The 22,183-nt window shown below is 41.8% G+C and overlaps 1 protein-coding gene across 1 annotated transcript in view; it reads right to left on the bottom strand.

Annotated features, from left to right (window-relative positions):
• Positions 1-969: 969 nt before the first annotated feature.
• Positions 970-22,183, bottom strand: part of axl (AXL receptor tyrosine kinase) — a 45,399-nt gene continuing 24,185 nt past the window's right edge. The window contains exons 5-17 of the mRNA XM_072668713.1: positions 20,484-20,623; positions 19,844-19,988; positions 19,036-19,059; positions 17,497-17,626; positions 16,780-16,871; positions 10,499-10,594; positions 9,482-9,559; positions 9,296-9,388; positions 8,034-8,155; positions 6,987-7,096; positions 6,393-6,552; positions 5,727-5,863; positions 970-4,842 (exon numbers count right to left, since the gene is read on the bottom strand). Of these exons, the coding sequence (XP_072524814.1) occupies positions 4,386-4,842; positions 5,727-5,863; positions 6,393-6,552; positions 6,987-7,096; positions 8,034-8,155; positions 9,296-9,388; positions 9,482-9,559; positions 10,499-10,594; positions 16,780-16,871; positions 17,497-17,626; positions 19,036-19,059; positions 19,844-19,988; positions 20,484-20,623 (1,784 nt within the window). The 3' untranslated portion in view covers positions 970-4,385. The remainder of the gene's footprint in view (positions 4,843-5,726; positions 5,864-6,392; positions 6,553-6,986; positions 7,097-8,033; positions 8,156-9,295; positions 9,389-9,481; positions 9,560-10,498; positions 10,595-16,779; positions 16,872-17,496; positions 17,627-19,035; positions 19,060-19,843; positions 19,989-20,483; positions 20,624-22,183) is intronic.

Below are 22,183 nucleotides of genomic sequence, written 5' to 3'. Positions count from 1 at the left end.
GTGAGGAGATGTTAGAAGAAGTGAGGAGATGTTAGGAGAAGCGAGGAGATGTGAGGAGATGTGAGAAGTGAGGAGATGTTAGGAAATGTGAGGAGATGTTAGGAGATGTGAGAAGTGAGGAGATGTGAGCAGATGTGAGAAGTGAGGAGATGTGAGGAGATGTTAGGAGATGTGAGGAGATATTAGGAGATGTTAGGAGATGTGAGGAGATCTCTCTCAGAACCTGGTGCTCACAGTCTTCTCAGACTGAATGTCCTGGAACAGTGCCGTCGCCGCCCTCTGCTCCTTCTCTTTGTGAAGTGGTATCTGCAACATGAAGACCAGAACCTTCTCTGAATTGACTGACTCTTACTGCTGTCTTACTGCTCTGACTCTTACTGCTGTCTTACTTCTCTGACTCTTACTGTACTGACTCTTACTGCTGTCTTACTACTCTGACTCTTACTGCTGTCTTACTGCTCTGACTCTTACTGCTGTCTTACTGCTCTGACTCTTACTGTACTGACTCTTACTGCTGTCTTACTGCTCTGACTCTTACTGCTGTCTTACTGCTCTGATTCTTACTGCTGTCTTACTACTCTGACTCTTACTGTACTGACTCTTACTGCTGTCTTACTGCTCTGACTCTTACTGCTGTCTTACTGCTCTGACTCTTACTGCTGTCTTACTACTCTGACTCTTACTGTACTGACTCTTACTGCTGTCTTACTGCTCTGACTCTTACTGCTGTCTTACTGTACTGACTCTTACTGCTGTCTTACTGCTCTGACTCTTACTGCTGTCTTACTGTTCTGACTCTTACTGCTGTCTTACTGCTCTGACTCTTACTGCTCTGACTCTCACTGCTGTCTTACTGCTCTGACTCTTACTGCTCTGACTCTCACTGCTGTCTTACTGCTCTGACTCTTACTGCTGTCTTACTGCTCTGACTCACTGCTCTGCTGAAAAACACACACCAACCCAAATGTATAAATTTGTGCAGGCAGCATTTATTTCATATAAAAGCGTATCAAAATCTTCAAAAGTCGTAATAGTGACATTAATGTTATCTAGACATAAATCTAACGCTACACATCTGTACGTTACAACAGCGCCACCATAAGGCAAAATACTGGCATTCCCAAGGCACTTCATGTGTGTTCTTCACATACAGCTGGATGGATGTAACAGTTTCGTACCACAATGTGCAACAGGTGTACTGAAAAATCACCAAATGATCCCAAAGTCCTACTTCAGAGCACTGAAACCATCATATTTCACTTGAAATAAACACGTCACATTAAAAAAACTTTGATGTTGCGACGCTGCATTTGTCCAAAAAGATGAAAAAGAGAAAATCTCAAACTTTTTTAGGAAAAGAAAAGAAAGAACAGACATTCATGGGCAGTAAAACGTACCTACTGAAATGTGTCTCCAGCAAATCTCAAACTTATAACAAACATGTACTTTTCTTTGATCTGATAAAACTAAGTTTGAATAACAATCATAATCAAGTTTGAATATCAATATTTTAAAAAAAGGAAAATTCAAAAGCTTTACGTTCACACTTCCTGTCCTGTCCAAATAAAAGTCCATTAAAATGATCAGAAAATCATCATCTTTGAGTCAATGTTTTAACAGAGATGTCCAAATCTGATCCAGTGGACGGAGCTGACCCAGCCGTATTTCCGCTAAAGCCTGATCCACTGTAACACAGAATAGCATTTAATAATTTCATATCTTTTATTGCAATTATTTCTAAGTCATCCAGATGCTGTCCTGTTGGAGGGGGCGGAGTTTATGTAAATGTTGGGGGTGTAAATACAGGACTGTGATGTAATAGTCTAGGGGTTTTGGAATTGGCCCGTTTTTCAGCCAATCAGCTGCCACGGCAACCAGTAGGAGCATTAACATTAGAGATGGGTTGCCTCCCACCGCTGTTCTCACTATATCATCATCAGTTACAGATGTAAAAGAACTGAATTGTCAACCACTTGGGGGCGCACAAGTCAGCTTTGGAACAGCAGAAGTGTCCTTTATCAGCATAACATTATTAATTTTGGACAAAGCACTTATTTTAAACAAATACTACACAGAGCTGGAGTGTGAAAATGTCTGAAGATGAGAAAATGTACTTCTAAAGTACTCAGATCGGATCTGGACATCCCCGTTTTCATTTCAGAATTTAATTTTGTCCAGAGCTTGGCCCTTTTAATCACAATATTTTCAACGTCCTTTAAGCATGACATCACTGTTTCAGCATCCTTCTTAAACATCATGAACAGATTTAAGCAAAAAACTAACATAAAAAAACATCAAACAAAACATAGAAACATAAAAAACAGAAGATGAAAGTGGAAATTGATTAGTGCAAAGAGTTTGTATATATACAAAAAAAAAAGAATAATACTGTGCTTGAGTCACGGCCCTGCGGAGCGGCAGAGGCCCGGTGTGCCCCCGCCACGTTTCACCCTCTGCTCTTTCAAGGCTGATTTGGGACCCAGCTTAACTCACTGTTAACTGCTGTTACAGAGACCATACAACTGGTCTCAGATCAGACTGGGGACAACCGCTACCTTTTTTTAACTAAGGTGGCCTGTCCAGATAAAACTGTACCTTTTTAATATGTGATGGTTACGGGTCAACCATCCAGACCGTCTCTCTATTCTAATGCTAGATACACAGACAGCAGATGGATAATGAACCTAATGTAAACTGACCTGAACTCCTCCAACCAAGGATGCTTTTCCCTTTTGCTCTTCAAAACACTTTCACCAAATGTTTTCACCCTAGTTTCTGCACCTAATGGTCAGAGAAGTCCACAGCTCACTAAACAGAAGTGCTTCAAGTTGTCTGGACAGTTTTTGCTGGAACTGTTGGACCGAACAGTCTCGAGAAGGTCAAACGTGACAAACCTCCATTTTTAAGTCTTGCTTTGATTCAGTGGCAGTGACGCGCTGGAGAGAGAAGCTGAGATGGCCCTCTGCATTCTCGTTGACGGTTTGAAGAGTTAGTACCACCTGAGTTTGTTGCTAATGCTTGATTCATGTGTGTTAATCTAAACAAGCAACAGGCTAGCTAGCTTATAAATGAACACTGACCCATCTTCAGTGGACACTGTTGCATATATTTACCACTGGTCTCGCTAGGTAGACAGATGCTTGTGTGTGTGTGTGTGTGTGTGTGTGTGTATGTGTGTGTGTGTGTACTGGAGTGAAATAATGACTGTATATATGAGTGGACAAGCCTCCAGTACCTGGCTGCAGTACGAATTCTAATCTCCCCCAAGTTGTAAGAACCTTTGTTTGCCCGTTTTTTCAGCAAATGTTTCATTTTGATACCTAGCTACACTATATGTCCAAATATTTGTGGACACCCTTGCAAATGCACACACATACAGCTTGTCTAGTCCCTGTAGAGAAGTACTGCCAATAGAATAGGACTCTCTGGAGCAGATCAACATCATGACCCTATTGGCTCCATGCTGCCTAATGCCAGGCGTGGGCTAGAGGGGTATAAAGCTGTGTTCTCTGGAATTATGGTGGTGGAGGAGCTCCATCCAGTACTTTTTTTGAGTTGAGTTGGGGAGTTGGGGATGAGATGGGATGATAATCCTCATCTATCATCATGACCTTATTAACGAATGTTTTGTCACTGAATGCAATTAAATTCTCACAGCAATGCTTCCCAAAAATGTAGTAGAATACCTTCTTCTCTGGACAGTAGAGACAGTTACTCCAACAAAAGCAGGAGAAACTCGTTTTAATACCCTTGATTTCAGAAAAAATGATTGAACAGGTGTCTCAATACTTCTGTCCATATAGTGTAGATGCTAACACCTGAAAATGAAGTTAGCTAGCTAATAATCAGCCATTATTCAACGGATTAAACACTTCCAGCCTGATGATGGGGGAGTTGGCCATAATGGAAATGGGCGGAGCATGAGGTAGACAAACCACTCAACATCCTGTGGGTACTGCTCAGACTTCGGCTCGGGCTTTTATCTGCTGCTCAAATGATGAAGCAGTTGTCAACCGGGTCAAAACTCAGTAAGGCCCCATCACACCACGATGGAAGTGGGTGGAGTCATGATGTTCAGTCGTATATACAGTCATTAATGGGTGTTCATTTATCAGGGGTGTGAAGCTCTTAGACAAAATGTGCTAATGAACAGTTCCACTACATAATAATCAATAAAACCTATATGAGCAAAAGCTTTTGGTCTATAATATTTACAAATCCATCAAACAAACCATGGAATGTCAGGGGAAGTGTGTGTGTGGCTCCACCAACGGGAGTGGAAGGCATGTGCAAAGGGCAGAAGGACAGGGTCATTACCTAATCTCTCCACATGAGGCAGTACAGCGCCAACATGGATATGTAGTCTTTGTGAGTCTGTTCTAGCATCACTGCCAGGGTAATCGCTTCCCCCCGGACACTTCCCTCTCGTCTGGAGGCTGGATCTCCACGGAGGGAACGGGGGTGGAGTGTGAGGACGGCTGTAGTAAAAGCGTGGGGGCGGAGCCTATGAGGTTCAGGCTCTCTAAGGACTCTGCGCTGAGCAGCCGCTGGCTCTCGTGCTGAGGGCAGATGACGTAGCGGCCCGGCTGGTGAATCTCTACGGTGGCCACCGAGTCTGTGCCCTTCAGGGCCCCCAGGGGACAGGGGCCCCCCAAGCCAGGCTCCCGGCCTCCCACCGCTCCCAATTCACCTGAAGACTCCTCCATGTTCACGTAGAGGATCTCGTCAGGGTCCTGAGGGTCAGGCAGCTCGTCCAGGGCTTTCTCCAGCTCGCAGCGCAAGACCTCGAAGCTGGGCCGGTCTTTGGGGCTGAGCAACCAGCAGGAGAACATCAGCGAATATCTGCAGCACAGAGAACATCAAGCTCTAACGTTTATAAAAACAGTGATGTTCCAACATGACTGAAATTCATATAAAAAAAGAATAATAAAAAAAATACAACAGGTCCAAACATGATCTTTACCATTACAACTTAGATTTCTGTTGTACAGAATTACATTATATAGACAAAAGTATTGGGACACTTGCTTATTCACTGTTTTTTCTGCAACCAAGAAGTTGATCCTGCTTCTGTTGGAGTAACTGTCTCTACTGAGAAGAAGACTTTCTACTAGATTTTGATACAGCTTTGCTGTGAGGATTTGGTTGCATTCAACTCATCCCAAAATTACTGGATGGAGCTCCACCACCATCATTCCAGAGAACACAGTTCTCCACTGCTCCACAGCTCAATGCTGGGGGGCTTTATACCCCTCTACTAGCCCATGCCTGGCATTAGGCAGCATGGAGCCAATAGGGTCATGATGTTGATCTGCTCCAGAGAGTCATAATCAAATGAAACTGTCGTGAGGTCACATGTTTACACATCTATTAATTCAATAAGGGGTCCAACATTGTTATGATCTAAATTTGGTCATTTTTAATGCCAGAGAAGAGAGAGGGGGGGGGGCAAAGAGAGAGAAATGGAGAGAGAGAGGGAGACAGAAAGATGAAAATAAGTGAGGGTGAGAGATTATACCCATTAACTGATACTAGGTCAGTGGTGGTCATGCTCTAAAATAGCGCAATAAGCTCACAGCTGCTTAGAGTGATTTTGCTGCTTTGTGATTTTGTGACCTCACACAACTCATCTTACAACCATGCAAATCACTTGCTCTTATATAACCTTCTAAACTCGGTCTCAGAGTAGGCTTTGATTTATTTCTTTATTTTGCAGACACACTCACATGCTGTCCAGGCAGTCGGGCGGCTGTTTGAGGCGGTTGCCCTGTCTCAGGTAATCATAGATCTCACTGTTTTCCACCCCAGGGTACGGAGTCTGACCACGCGTGGCTATCTCCCACATCGTCACGCCGAAGGACCACTGAGAAAGATACAAGTGTGTTATCAGCATGGCGTGAAAACAGGGGCATAGTTTACGACACACACAACACACTTAATTTAGGCTGCGTTCAAATTGCGTACTACAAACTAATACTATACACGATCAGCCATAACATTAGTACCACCTGCCTAATATCAAATAGGTCTCCCTTGTGCCACCACAACAGATCTAACCATTGGAAGTATGGACTCCACAAGACCTCTGAAGGTGTCCTGTGGCATGTGGTGCCAAGACTTAAGCCTCAAGAACATTAGCAGCAGATCCTTTAAGTCCTGTAAGTTGTGAGGTGGGCCAGTATGTGGATATACTTGAGTATACTTAACTTTGTCACTTTTATCTATACTGCCCACTCAAAGACTAGTTAGAATAGTGACTACGCAATTGGGACGCACCCTATAGTGTATTACTAGCGCTCCAGCCAGAGCAATAGAGCAATTCAGTAATTACAGAGGGGGTTATACACACCCACTAAAATGCACAAACACAAGCGAACACCACAGAGGCTTACCACATCACTCTTGGTGGTGTAAACTCTGTCTGCCAGACTTTCGATTGCTATCCACTTGACGGGCATCTTTGAGATGCGGCCCTGTCTGTAGTAATCTCCATTATAAATCTTCTTTGACAGGCCGAAGTCAGCAACGCACACATTCATGTTCTCGTTCAGCCTATAAAACAGACATGGTTAAAGATTCTACTCAGTGAAGACATCACAACAACCCCATTCCTCTAAATCCAGTAAAAAGGAGAAACAAGAGCTTCTCATTCTGAAGAAAGTAGTGAGATCTTGTCGGTGAGCTAGTCTGAAGAACAGAGCTCGGTTCCTCCAGGGTTCTCCCGGACGCCCCCCAGTCCAGTCACAGCGTGGAGGATGTGTTCAACTCCATCATCATCATCAGCAGCAGCAGCAGCAGCTCACCTGATTTACCATCATTAAGCCCTGATTTACCACCAAACCAGGAGGAGGAGAACTCTAAATAATACTAGACTCCATGAGGAGAACTCTGGAGATGTTCTAATGATGAACACAGTGATGGAGAACCACTCTAATGGTGATTTACTGAGCAGATCAGCAGATTGTCTCTGTGTGTTATATACTCACATGCAGTTGCGAGCAGCCAAATCTCTGTGAATGAAGCTCTTGCCGCTCAGGTATTCCATTCCTCTTGCGATGTCAGTCATAAACTTCACCAGCATCTGAGACGGCAGATACTGCAGAGACACAGAACAACAGAAAAATAAATCAGTGTCCATTAGAGGGCACTAGAGTACTTTGTGGGTTTGCTCAGCAGGCACTGGTTATTTCAGCTGCAGAGCAGTGGGCTGCATTGCATGTTCACACACCATCTACAGCAGTACAGTGTGTTCCAGTGAGGTTTTCACACATTTCAAATGTTCCAGGAACTTCTGTGATGATTACAAATGTGTTTCCCAACTCTGGAGCGCCCGAATCCAGACAGTTTAATCCAGTAAGACGTAATGGAGCTGTTTAAATCAGCGTGGATATTCAACAACAGCGTGGTCTTGGGAATCAGGGCATGTGCAGTGGGTGTTAATAAGTAACATGGTAATATGCTATATGACTGCACATCTGAAGAAGCTAAAGGTGCATAAAAAAGTGATGTATAGAACTCGAGTGCTTCAAATATGTACATAATTTCCATATAAATATTAATGAATAATATTTTATTTAAAAATTATTTAAATAAATAATGCAATTAAGGTGAAAAGGTAAAACAACTAATTTATAAAACTTTTTAAATTGTGAGTCTGTATGAGTTCAAGCTTCGTACAGTTTATACAGTGAGTATAAAAGCCTGAGGCCAGATAAGATGCTGCTGCAGATGGCTTTGTCTGTGTGTGCAGTTTATGTTTGATGCTTTTTATGATCCCTTTCAGATTCAGAGGCATCCCGCTGCCTCAGCCTCAAGTTTGTATGAAGGTTTGAGGACAGCTGTGGCCTCCACGTTTCAGGAGGCTGTTTAGGCAGCAAAGATGTGATGGGGTCCTTATTAATATCCTATATACATATCATTTCCTAAGATGCACTCTAAGACACGGATGCACTGACTCCAGTGTCTTACACAGTAAAGCCTTCATATTACACTGACCATGAGTGAATGACAGAGACTAGAGAACAGGAACTCACTACAGGGCTGTCTCCCAGTCTTGAGTAGAGCAGGTAGCTGTGCAGGTCTCCATGCTTCATGTAGGGCAGAATCACCACAGGAGATGGATAACCTTCACTCTCTACAGTCTGCAAACACACTCCTACCACACACACACACATACAGTACACACCTGTGAGGATATGACTGGGGATCAGTTCAATAGCAACAATTCCCACACACACGATCAATGTGTTTACTCCTCTGACTAAACACTGGTTTAGCACTGCATTACGAGCCCAACTCCTGAGTGTCTGCCAGCAGCTTTTGGCACCTAATCCTCATCTAACTCATCCAGTCTTAGTCTCCGTCACATGACGCAACAGACGCTTTCTTAGAACTAACCACAGCTATTCTGGCAGAACCTGAACAGTGGAAATACTCTGGAAGGCTTGATAAGGGCTGGATGGATTACTCCCATACTGTAGTACAGCACTGCTACCTTTACTGTGAAATAGGGGTGTGACAGAATCACCACAGTATTACAGAGTTTCTTCTGCTGCTGTTGGAGTAACTGTCTCTACTGTCCAGAGAAGAAGACTTTCTACTAGATTTTGGAGGATCATTGCTGTGAGGATTTGATTGCATTCAGTGACAAGAGCTAGAGTTAGTGAGGTCAGGATGTTGGATGATGATCACCACCCCACCTCATCATCCTCATCTCCCCAACTCATCCAAAAGTACTGGATGGAGCTCCACCATCATCATTCCAGAGAACACAGTTCCTCCACTGCTCCACAGCTCCTCAATGCTGGGGGGCTTTATACCCCTCTACTAGCTCACGCCTGGCATTAGGCAGCATGGAGCCAATAGGGTCATGATGTTGATCTGCTCCAGAGAGTCCTATTCTATTAGCAGTACTTCTTCTCTACAGGGACTAGAGAAGCTGTGTGTGTGCATTTGCACATCTGTATCAGCAATGTGTGCAGCTTGAAGTAGCATAGTAGGTTTTCTGCAGCTGCTGCTTTCTCTGAATTTAAAGATTATTTTTAATGGTAGAGTGAGCATCACAGGAAACTCTCTCTCTCTCTCTCTCTCTCTCTCTCTCTCTCTCTCTCTCTCTCTCGTTTTAGATGACAGCTGAAGTTCACATTATTAAGTGAAAGTATTTTTTTAAGTAGAAGCACAAAAGCTGCTGGTCACAAAAAATAGGAACTGAAATATGTTAGGTTATAAAGTTCAGGCCTTTTGACCCAAAATGAAAGCATGAACCTCAAAAATGAGAAGGACCCTGTGTTTTTACCTAGCAGCCTCATGACGTTCTGGTGGTCAAACTCCTTCATGCAGGCTGCCTCTCTGAGAAAGTCCTCCATCTCAGTGCGGGTGCAGATGGCAACTACATACAGATCATACAGATATTAGAGTGTGTTTGGCTGGGGGTCATGCAGAGAGAATATCATGGATGATCTGGTGTCCTGTTTTGACTTACTCTTCATGGTCTTTACAGCTACTTTAAGCACCGAATCCTCTTGAGTCAACAGGCCTTCCATAACAGAGCCGAACTCACCTGCAGACAGACACACACACCCAGTGTAAAATGACCTGCTAGTTATTTCATTACATGCATGCTTTTGCGTTTTTGTAATAATCATAAAGGTATAATTTTATGTTTTAGTGCTTCACTGTTTTACATTTATTTATTTATTACTAATGGTATTAAATCAGCTTAAAAACATTTAAGTAAAATGAATAGTATGATTAGTTTAATAAGAATCTGTTACAGGATGGGGGGGTGGACCCAAGAGCAGAGCTCCTGGTTCTTTCATTAATTTTAAACAGAGAGATAAATAAATACATCATTCAACTAAGAAATGGGAGGTTAGGAAGGTGAACAGGGGACAAGGATGACTGGGTGTATTTTGGTTAGTGTGCTGGAAGCCAGGTTCGAACCGGCAACCCACTGAACCAAGTGGGTGTCCTCAAACAAAGGGACACACTAAACAACAAACAGTTCAACACAAAACTACCCATCAGCCTCAGAGCTGAGAAACAAGAGCTGTTCTTTTCCTTTTCTCTTTACCGGAGTACCGTCTGCTCCTCTACAAAGCGCAGCACTGAGCCGCTGTTTGGGAGAGCCTTTACTCAGAGCCCAGCAGCTGTGTCTGATCAGCAGTGATCAGCGATTAGGCTTCTGGGAAATTGAGTTTTCAGAGCTACTACCAGCTGCTTTCTTATTACCCCACCTTGGCCCCTTGCTGGTGACCGGCGGTGTAGATTGAACCCTTACAGAACCCACATGTAAAGTTCTAATAACTTATAATTAGACATTTACAAACATTTTACAGAGTGTTCCAGTAACAGTGTTTAAACAAGAAGGTTTTTTATTATGTACCTGATTATTTTCTGAATTTAAAAAAAGGAAATAAATAAATAAATAAATAGTATGAATAGGTGTTTATACTGTAGGATAATTCCTTGTCCGGACTGCTTTGCGTTGCTCACTCACCTTCTCCAAGTGTCTTTCCCAGGGTTAGTTTGTGCCGGTCTACCATCACGTCTTGCAGTTTCTGTTTGAGCTCATCACTGATGCCCAGAGAGTTCACTGAGGAGAAAAACACAGTATATATTTCACAAATTAATTTGATGCATGATAGCTTTCTATTTATTAAGAACAGTGCTAACAGAACCGTGGATGAGGAGCCACTGTATCACTGCAAACCGTAAATGTCTGGAGTTATTACTGCTGCTGTGCCACATCACATCGCTGGCTATATCAGGTATTATATGTAGATTCAGTTTACATTTGCATCGATGAGCTCAAGTCTGAGGGTTTTTTGTTGGCTTGTTTTTTGTTATTCCTTATTAAATATCAAGACCATTCTCACAACAATAACTATATTTATAAAAAATAAAATATCCCCTCTTTTACGCACTACACACAAATAAACACAGCACTGATTATTAGTTCACAATCTGAATTTATGTCCAAATCATTTTTGTTTTTATAGGGAAAACAACCGAGGACTAAAGTTAGAACTTCTAAAGCCTCTAAGGCCTGAAACTGAACTGTATTTAGTGCAGTTCACTTTTATTTGTCTGGCACTTCCTAAAACAAAAACCCCCTTAGAGCAAGAGGAAGGAAAAATGAGAGGAAACAAGACTGAAAAGGAGAAACTGTACTTCTCTGAAGCCCAGAGGAAAAACACAATTAATATTTAAGCTTACAGGGAAGATTAAACAGAGACACTTGCATCATTCAGAATAAAAATGACCGTGAAACTAGATTACATAATCCAGTAGCCCACGTTAAGTCTGTCAGAAAAGAGATCTGGCATGACAGTGGTGGACACAACACAGACCTCCTATACTTCAGTGAAGGTAGAGACAACCTTCAAATATCACTCAATTCATCTCTGTTAAAGTGAATACACCTAAGCCTCAGTACGGTGTGAAAGGTGTTCTGTATATTTTAAATAGAAAGTATTAAATTGCTGCTCAATAATTACACATCGTTGAAAATAGGTCAGTTTTATATTTGCCTATAATATTATTATTATTATTATTATTATTATTATTATTATATAACATATATAGTATAATGTGACATATATACTATTTTAAAGACAACAATGTTTTTGCTCATCCTGATTGATCTAAAGCGATTGATCATTTTAGGGGATGAAGGGTCAATCTGCCTTTTTTTATTATGTCATCTCCATTTACAGTCCCATGTGTGCAAAAGACCGAACTAACTATGATTAATAAACAAATATTGACTTTTTAAGTGACATGGTTATATAATCAATGCACTGATTTTGTCAAATATTCAGTTTATTATTTATGATTAAACAAAGTATTGGGATTGGTGAATTCATTTTGATTAGGTTCTAATTATATAAATGAAGGTATAGAGGAGAATAGTTTGTTGATTATAACTTGCAGTCAATATCATTAATCTCAGTCTATTAACATTCAGTCAATTAATGATCTCCCTGCCGGATTTTGTGCTGTGTATTAATTAATATTAATTAATATATTGGGTTTTCATCAGTTCTTCTACACTGGATTAACAAAGCTTGCTGTTTGATTGGGTGAATTAACGCACTGAATCCCACCTCAATCCTAATGAGGTTTGACAGACATAGAAAAAGAAGAGCATCAGCTGTGACGCATCCCCACAGAGCATCACCATGAACGCAGCCCAGCTCTGATGTTACTGGTAGAAAGCATCACAAACATAAACACGCTCAGCTTCACTTCCGCAGCCTGTTGGAATGAGTTTATTATTACGGAACAAAAACATCTCCAGCCAGTTGGAGCCGATCCTGACAAGAACTTTACACAAAGGCATCTCACATCTGCTGCATGAGAAACTCTCTGAAGCTTATCTACAATCCTGATGCATGAATAACTGGCAGTGGAAAAGACCGTGCTCTGGCTAAACATTCCCAAAGGAGAAGGAAGTGGAAGGGAGGTGCCGGCCAGGGAATCCAGCCAGATTATGATGAACCCCCTCTCAGCTCCCAGCCCTTAGAACCAAGCAAAATAAAACAATGAACTGATCCATGTAAAAATCCTATGATTTCATTTCTTCCCCTCTCCCGCCTCCATCACTCGCCACTGACCCATGATATCATTCAGCGTTCGAGCCTCCTGCTTCACACTAAAGGAAGTGTGGTCGAGGAACTTGAGAAATCTGTTCCTTGCTGTTTTTAGATGATAGCGTTTCTTGTGGTTCAACCATTCAGTTGGTTAAAAGTCAATATTTTGAAAAGCTAAAATCTGATAAAGGCAAACAGTTTTAAAAATCAAAAGTTTAGAAGTTAAAAGAAAACATCATATTTACAAAAATATTTACTGTTCAAAAATGATGATTGAAACAGTTTAAAATCAGTATTTTTAATCAGTATGAAAAACATAATAATGCTATAAAAAAAGTATTGTGCAGCTACACAACTGTGTATAAGTACTAACAACTGAAAAAAAATCTGTATAAGAAAACTTTAGACTCAGGCATTCTGAACTTTAGGCTCAGAATGATGAACAGAGCTGAAGAAGATTGTAAATGAATGATATAGTTTCAATAAAATAAATATCTATTAGGTCTTATATTTTTTGTAAAATGCCAATCACCAAAATTGACTATAAATATGATATTGGAAATCGATAACAGATAATAACAGTATAATATGTGAAATATTGATTACAGCAACTAAACATATCTTTTGTCTAGTTTGGAGTATTTATTAATATTTGCCGTATTTTTGCAGAAGCAACTTTAACGTCACAAAATCATTTTCTTATAAACAGTCTTAGTTAGATAAACAGCTGTCCAGTATCAAAAAGAACAAACAGCAAGCCAGACTTAGATATAATAAGTATTATATGAAGTACTATATATAATACTTATAAAGAATAAATTATATATTAGGGCTGCACGATACTGGCGATATTGACACTGCAATATCATTTTATCTCTGCAATATATACTGCAGTATAAAATACAGGTATTTTCACAGAATTTTCAGCATGTCATGATATTAATAATGCACTCTGTGTGTGTGTATCCATAATTAGAGTAAAATAAACTGGGCAGGTGTAAACTGCCTCTGGTAGAGATCAGTTGCCATATGACTACTGAGAAGGTCTGCATTGCGATGATGATTCTGAAGCAATATACTGTGCAGCCCATAAATAATATGTATAATATATAGAGTATTAGTGTAATGATTAGAGCAGCTTCCTCATCCCTCAGCTCTCCTGCTCATGTTTGGACCAGCATGTTTACTAACAGGTTCTAACACGTCGGTTTGAGGAGAATGAAGCCTGCGGCACATCGTTCATCTTCCCCTCTCTTCTTAGAGGGCCTAAATGTGTCATTAAGCTGTATTGGTGCACATCTGGTGTGTGTGTGTGTGTGTGGTGATCACTTGTCTACCCTGCAGCTGTGAGCTCAACACCAGCCCAGTGGCCCAAACACAAAGTATGCGCTCAGTCCTCAAACATGCTGTCACATGTTACTATGACCAGTAAGCACACGCACACTGGGTGTAAGTATGTGTGTGTGGCCGAGTGTGTATATGCACTGTTTATGTATATGGGACATATTATTATTACTACAGGTAGTTTACATACAGGTGCATACAGTCGTAGCTGTACGTTTGCAATTCACAGCAACACTGGGTCAAAATTTTACACACTGGTCCAGACAGCACTCCTAATGTTTGGATCCATTTCTCTGAGCAAGTAACACCTTAACCTTCTGGCAGAATTCTGGTTGGATATTTGACTTTTGGTTTTCTGGCACAGACCCAACCTTTAAATCCACATATTTCTGACAGGGTTGAGGTCAGGACTTTGGGAAGGCTATTCTGCTTTATCCGTTCCTCACCACCTCTAATGCGTGTTTGGTGTCACGGTTCTGTTAGAACATTCAATTATGTCCAAGTTTTTCACTAGCAGCGGAACAGGCCCAGAGTATGATGCTCCCAACACCATGTTTAACAGCTGGTACAGTGTTATTGGGGTTGAATGCCTCACCTTTACTTCTCCAAAAAGAGCTCACTTTTTATGAATTATTATCTGGTGTATGTATGTATGACCCTGTGTTGATTCCATATATATATATATATATATATATATATATATATATATATATATATATATATATATATATATATATATATATTTCCGTTGCTCTGATTATATATATGTATATATCAACTGTATGTGTGTGTATGTGCATGTGTGAGCATGCGTTAACTGTGCTAACGGCTTAACATTTTCTTCATCATTTCATTCAATTATCTTTTATTTGCTGCCTCGTCTCTCACTCTCTATTGTTCCCGACCCTTTGAAGTGTTTTGCTTTCCACCATTCTGGCTCTCTGTCTCCGTCACTTTGTCACACAGGCAAGCTGAGACACATCAGGAGCACAACGAGCGAACTGTCTGAACCCGAGCACTCACTGAGACGATGAAACATGATACTGACCTATGAATGGGTGCCCCCCCCCCTCCCCAGTTCTCCCAGAGTGAGAAAGATGAGCGCTGGTGCATCTAGTGAGGCCATAGCACACAGTCTACGCTACCATCTGGAAATCTTCTGCTACAGCTGAGATCACAGATTATAGAATTATCAGAACTATTCATAATAATAAATAATAATAAAGGTGCACGTATTCGTCACTGTACAGTGTGGACTGTACAGCGAAATGTGTCCTCCGCATTTAACCCATCTGGTAGTGAACACACACTCACACACACACACGTGTTAGGGGCAGTGAGTACACACACACACCCAGAGCGGTGGGCAGCCAACTCCAGCGCCCGGGGAGCAGAGAGGGTAAAGGGCCTTGCTCAAGGGCCCAACAGTGGCAGCTTGCCGAGCCCGGGAATCGAACCCACAACCCTGTTATCGATATCCCGGCGCTCTAACCGCTGAGCCACCACTGCTTTGGCTCTTATTCCACTGTTCAAAAGTTTGGAATCCTTGATTTCAGTCACATAAAAACAGTTCAGTTGCAGATACGTGTAGAAAATGTTTTAATATGCCTGTCCTGTTCGGGTATATACCATTTAATAAACAAATTATGTAAATTACTGAGCATTAAATAACTTCCTGTTCCTCCTCAGACTCCTCTGAAATGCAAAGAGTTGAACTTCTTAAACTCTGCAGAACCAGCGGTGGTTTCTGGCTGTTTTTCTCACCTTAAGAACTACTCCAGTGCCAGTTTGCATCGCACCGACCAGCCGTAACATTAAATCCACCTACATAATGTAGTGTAGGTTGTCCCTATGCTGCAAACACAGCTCTGATCAATCAAGTAACAGACTCCAGAAGACCTCTAGCACCCCTTGATAGGTGCACTTGTAACAAGACCAGTGTTATGCACTTCACCTGGCGTAGTTTTAATGTTATGGCTGATCTGTGTTTAAAATAGCATAACGAACAACATCAAGATCATGATGCTGCCACCACCATGTTTAACAGCCGGTACAGTGTTCTTAGGGTAGAATGCCTCACCTTTACTCCTCCAAACAGACCTCACTATTTATTATTATTATTATTATTATTATATAATTTTCTCAATGGTTTGTATGTGAAAATTTGCTGCTGTGTTGATTCATGTGGATGTAGTAAAGAAACGCAGCAATAACACCCCCATTAAGAAGGAACAGCACACCCTGGGAGTAAGGTTCAGAGAGTCAAGCTGACACTGACAGGCCTGGAATTGGTAGGAGTGGCTTGGGGCATTTAAGTCTGGGCTGGTGTACAGGGCCCTATCTTTCATGCCCAGCCGTAGTGTAAGACTGTGTTTGGGCAGGCTGTGAGATTTTAATCACCCCTCTTGTGTTCATGGAGAGTACGTTACACAGGCTGAAACAGACTAAATACACTACATCAGCAGGTTAAAGCTGATCTGAGATCAGATTAGAACAGCACCATTTACAGATCCAAAAAGTATTCAGACACATCAGCTAGATTAAGCGGCACAGCTATGTTCCACAGAGAAACAAAACCAAACGCTGTGGAGAAGGAGCACATGCCAGATGCCAACCATCAACTACAGGGGTATCAAACCCGCCCCAGAGATGGGCTGTGGAGCAACGTAGCGGCGGAGCTAGGTCCATCGTTGGTGAACTGAACATGTTCTTGTAGCTGAATGCAATCAAATCACCAAAGCAATGTTCCAAAATCAAGTGTAAGTGTAAGGTAAGTGTAAATAAAGAGTAGAGGCTGTTAGTTAGGTTTTCATTTTAGCATTAAGGGCAAGTCAAAACTCACATGTAGCTTCAGTGGTGCGACGGCTGTAGGTGCGACGAGCTCGATACCTCACCACCAGCTCTCCGCTCTCCATCATTGGCTCAAAGGCCTCACTGCAAACAGAGCTCAACTTGATCCACCATCCTCTAAGACATGAAGAAGACAAGCATATAGACTGTTCTCTGTCCTGGAGCTGAGCTGGTGGAACGGATTTCTGCTGGGATTCGCTCGCTGTCCTCAAACTCCACCTGAAGACCCTTGTCTTTCAAGAGTTCTTAACTCCGCACTAATCCTGCACTTATTAAAGGCTTGTGATTGCACTTAAATGTCTTATTCAGATTTTCTTGCCGTTCAGGCTCAGCACAGTGTGTATACCTGCTCAGATCTGCCGTAAACATTCATTTCAAATTAGGCATGCTAATAAAGTGCTTATAAGCCACTATTAGCTATTTTAGCTTCGTAGCACCAAAGCAAACATACAAAGCCAACTTCAGGCACTAAACATGTCTTGGCTGATCGAATGTGTGGGGTTTAGTTCTAGTTAAGTTTTATATAGATGGTCAATTATAATATACTGGTTATTCTGAAATACTGTCAGTAATAATAACAGCAGCGAAAACAACAGTCGCAATATTAGAAACAGTAATGTTTAAACTCTGTGAAGTGTATACATTGGTTTAAAATGTCTCCAGCAGCAATAAAACAGAGCAATAAGGCGTCGGCCTCATCACTACCCACCCGAAGCGTGTCTCCTTCCTCCGCAGTTTGGCCGCGTACACCACCATCAGCACTGCCAGGGCGATGGCTACAGCTATGGCCATGACCACGTACCACCAGTGCCAGGAGAACTGTGGCAGAGAGGTATGAGCTGAGAGAGAGAGAGAGAGAGAGAGAGAGAGAGAGAGAGAGAGAGCGAGAGAGAGAGAGGCCAGATTAAGGAGGAGAAGACTGGATTGCTACTAAAAACAGCTAATGCATGTGACAGGGCGTGCTGTCGGCCTGAAAGAGGGAAAGTGTGTGTTTGTGTGTTTAAGGGAAGTGTAGGTTACTGCTGGTCACAGAGGCAACTAGGGCAATGACCCAGAATAGTGGGGGTCTAACAGTGCAGTAAAACCTGGCATTCCATGATGAGCCGAATCATTTCCTAAAGAATCAGAATTGAATCATAAAAAAGTAGAATCAAACTGCAGTGAAGCATGAGATCTGACGATAAGCTGGATCATTTCCAATCGAAATGCAAACAAACTGATCCAAACTGATCTGAATCAGACAGAGGCGGAAATCTGATTCTTTCTTAAGAATCGTGATGATTAAGTTAGTTGTCAAAGAACATCATCCGAATCATAACTGAATAGTGATTAAAATGATTAGAACTTGGGTGAAATTTGAGGTCTCATAATTAATTGATTGATTGTCGGAATCATTAATCAAAGTAACTGAATCATAACCGAGAGTTAATTAAAACTAAAAAGAACTGAGATTAAATTTGAGATTTTGTGATGAATCGGATTCTAATGTAATCAAATCAAACAGAACTGTGGTAAAATCTGAGCTTTCAGGCTGAACTGAATCATTTGGGAAAGAATCAAAATTCAACCACAATCAAACTAGAGCTGATTTGATTCGTAGTTTTAGAGGCGTAGGAGTTTGGCTTAAAGCGAGAGTGTTTACATGTGTTACTTGTCTTGTGGTCGGTAATTAGCTCATAAATGACCTCAGTGCACAGGTCCTTGTTGAACACAGGGCGTGTCCCCTCTACTTAATGTGTTTAACTCACTCTCTCTCCCTCTTTTCCTGTCTGTCTTGCTCGTTCCTCCACAAAGTCTGGAATTCTCTCCAAATCCCTCCCTGTCTTCTGCCAGCAGCCCAGCACTGTCCTCAACTCTTTCACAATCTCTCTCTCTCTCTCTCTCTCTCTCTTGCTCTCTCGCTCTCTCATTGTATCTGAGCTGTCTGTTTGGTCCTGGGGGGTGGACTCAGCTAACAGAGATGTTTCAGGTAATAAATATTTATGACTTGACCTCCACCCTTCACCCCCTCCCCTTCACTTTTCCTCTTTGTTCCCTTCGTCTCTTTCTTTTCTCTCTCTTCCTCTTTTCAGAGATGCGGAGGGGGAAGCATCGCCTGAGCTGAAAACCAGCAAGAAAGGAGAAGAAAATAAAAAAGAGAAGGAAATGCCACGGACTGAGAAAACACGAGACCATCTCCATCAGTCTGTTTTAGTGTGTGTGTGTGTGTGTGTGTGTGTGTGATTGTGTGAGAGAGTGTGTAACTCACCAACATGTAGTGACCGTGCTGTTTCTGAAAAGAAGAAGGACAAAAAAGATTATTATTTCTGTTGTTGATATTATTATTATTATTTTTGTTATTATTATTATTATTATTTTGCTCATGTAAATGTGAATCCGGCAGTTGTTCTTTATACTGATTCAGAATTTCATGATGAATGGACCAATAGAAATGCTCCAAAATAAACTTTTTATACTGACTTTCGTTGAAAGCTCTTTTTTTTCTTTGCATGTAAATTTGCCATTTTGGAAGGTTTTTAAATGACAGCTACGATATCAATGTCACACTGCATCCCCCTGGAGGAGCTGAGATGAAATAACTGAATTTTGTCAGAAAGGAACCTACCTGAAACCCCTCCTCCCTAATTTAACATCCTAAAAATACAATCTCTATTTTGTTGATGAGTCTACGACAAGTCTGTGCATCCCTCCACTGCGCTGTCACCTCCCTTTACCCTGTCATCTATCATTCCTGGCTCCACATATCAGAGGGGGACTGGACTCCTACCAAGGCAGAAGCCACACAACTCCAGCCTAAAATTCCTCCACAGTCCCTCTACAGCACACGACCCCCTCCGCCCCTCCCAGTCCCCTGCCATCTCATCATAAGCAGGCTCATCAGTGGGACACAGGCTGTATAAGTTAAGTATTGTCATAAAATATTATAGAATTTAATTAAACTCCATATCTCAGAAGTGCATCCAACAACAAAGACAGCATGATGCTTCATGTATGCAGCCCGACTGCCCTGGGGGCGGAGCTAAAATACACAAAAAATAAAAAATGTCACCCTGTACCTGAAGGGACTAGAGAGAGAGTTTGGACGGGAGTCCATGGTCCATGTCCAGCTCCTGTGTAAGCACACATCCTGAAGGAGATGTTTGATAGGGGGGTGGACAAATTGATGGGCAGCTCATTGTCTAATCCCACATCCAGAACAACCTGCGAGAGGAAAGTCAGAAAACAGCAGCGTGAGTAAGAGATTTAACTGAAGGGCAAATCCTGTCCACACTGTAATCTGATTAGTCTGGTCAGACTGCAGGCGTATCTGTTTGTTCCATCATTGTTTGATACAGAATTACATCATTTCAGATACAAGTTGAATGCTGCTAACACTTTTCTCACCCACTCAAACCTTATCCAGGTCTTCATTAATGATGCACAGAGCTGCTGGTGTGGGTTAGGGCATAGTTTGACTTGACTATGAACGTCAGAAATGATCAGAAGTTCAGAGCTCCAGGTGAGCAAACAGGTAGCTGAATGTCTTAGAACTTCATTAACATTCCCTACCCATTTCTTCCAGAATTTACCAGAATTCTCAGTCATCGAGGTGAGCAATGATGAATAAACTGACGTGAGTGAGATCAGGAAATGAAATTCAGACACAAACCGCAGAGGCCTATTACTCATCTTTGCGTGTGTGTGAATGTACTGTACCTGTTCCATATTAGGTGTACTGTATTCTATCATATAGCCCTGCAGCTCTCCATTGATCTTGCCAGGAGGTTCAGTCCAGCTGATCAGCACCTCTGTCCCGTTCAGCACTGCAGTCACATTCACCGGTGGGCCGTCTGGAACTAAACACACAAAGTCAACAAATTAGAACCATTACCCAATCACACACCTGCACAGCAATAACACAGAGTATTAGAGATGGCTTCCCTTGAACAGATTCTGCACGGTCAGTAATATCAGGTACAGTAGCTAAATGCATTTATTAGAAGGGGTGTCCACAAACATTTGGACATATATAGTAGCTTATTATAGGGTGAATCAATGTGGCACATTTTTGTATTGGGGGGCTTCCTGTTTAGGGACTGCCTCACCCTAATCTAAGATTGGACGTTTCAGACGTTCAACCTGTGGTTGATTTACAAGGCCATCATATCTATTTATATTATGCGTACATAACTAATTATTATATAGTTTTGTATGTATAACACATAGCAGACATCGATAATATTCATCAGTGGACTACTTATTTATATATCACACATTAATAAAGGAACAGGCTCAAATCAACAATACATGCTAATGTTGCTAAAATGAATAGGAGCTAGTGGTCATCCATTAGCATGATGTGATGTGAATGATGCTAATCGCTGGCTTTTACATTAATAACTGGTAGCAAAATGTGCATGACTTACTCCACCATCACTTTAGTACATACAAGTATTTATACATAATACAGATGAGACATTATCAATTAATATGTATTGCCACGGTATATGTATGATGAACAAATGTATGTGTGTGTGTGTGTGTGTGTGTGTGTGTGTGTTCTCTGCCCTTAAACCCACAGCTAACCTTTTCCTTTGCCACTGCCCTCTAAAGCTGCATTCTCCGCATTCTCTGACACCACGTCCTCACAGCTGGGGCACACACACAATCACACACTCACAGCTGGAATACCCATCCACACCCTGAACCTCCAGGCTGTCAAAACAGCTCCTCTGCTGTTCTGTTCTCTTCTCCTTTTCTACTCTGAGCTTCTCTACTAAACATTATTCAGTATATAATCTTCATTATTCAGTAACTACTATGAATGATGCAGTGGCTATTATTAATTATGAATTAATTGTTATAAAGTCTTGCCAGGCAGTTGGAACAAAATACAGAAACAGAATAAGTATAATACAATATATATATACACACACACAGTAAGATTACTTTGTGACCCTCCTCTACCCTCCCCCTCCCCTCCCCGTCTCCGCTCCACAGCACAAGCTGAAAAACACACCAGCAGCCAAACAGGCCGAGCTCAGAGAGGACGGATCCAGCAGAATAACAGGCTGGAAATAGCACTGTGTGTGTGTGTGTGTGTGTGTGTGTGTGTGTGTGTGCAGACCTCAGTGAACTTTCTGAACGCATGATTAAGAGTGTTTTCCTTCTGCTGCAGCACAGAGCATGCTCCTTTTCTTTGTTTCTTACACACACTACAACATACACACACACACACTACAACACACACACACACACTCTCTCACACACACACACTGGCTCCATGTCGCAGGGCTCTGGCTGTAGGTTCTGATGATGCTATCAGGAAGCACTTGGAGTCTGATTGTTTCCACATGTGTCTGAAAACCAACAGCTCAACCACTACACCTCTCTCTCTCGCCCTCTCTCTCCCTCTA

This window comes from Salminus brasiliensis, chromosome 23 (genome assembly GCF_030463535.1).
Source record: "Salminus brasiliensis chromosome 23, fSalBra1.hap2, whole genome shotgun sequence".
In the NCBI taxonomy this organism is placed as follows: Eukaryota; Metazoa; Chordata; class Actinopteri; order Characiformes; family Bryconidae; genus Salminus; species Salminus brasiliensis.
The sequence above is the reverse complement of the archived record's forward strand: the minus strand, read 5'-3'. Positions and strand labels throughout refer to the sequence as shown.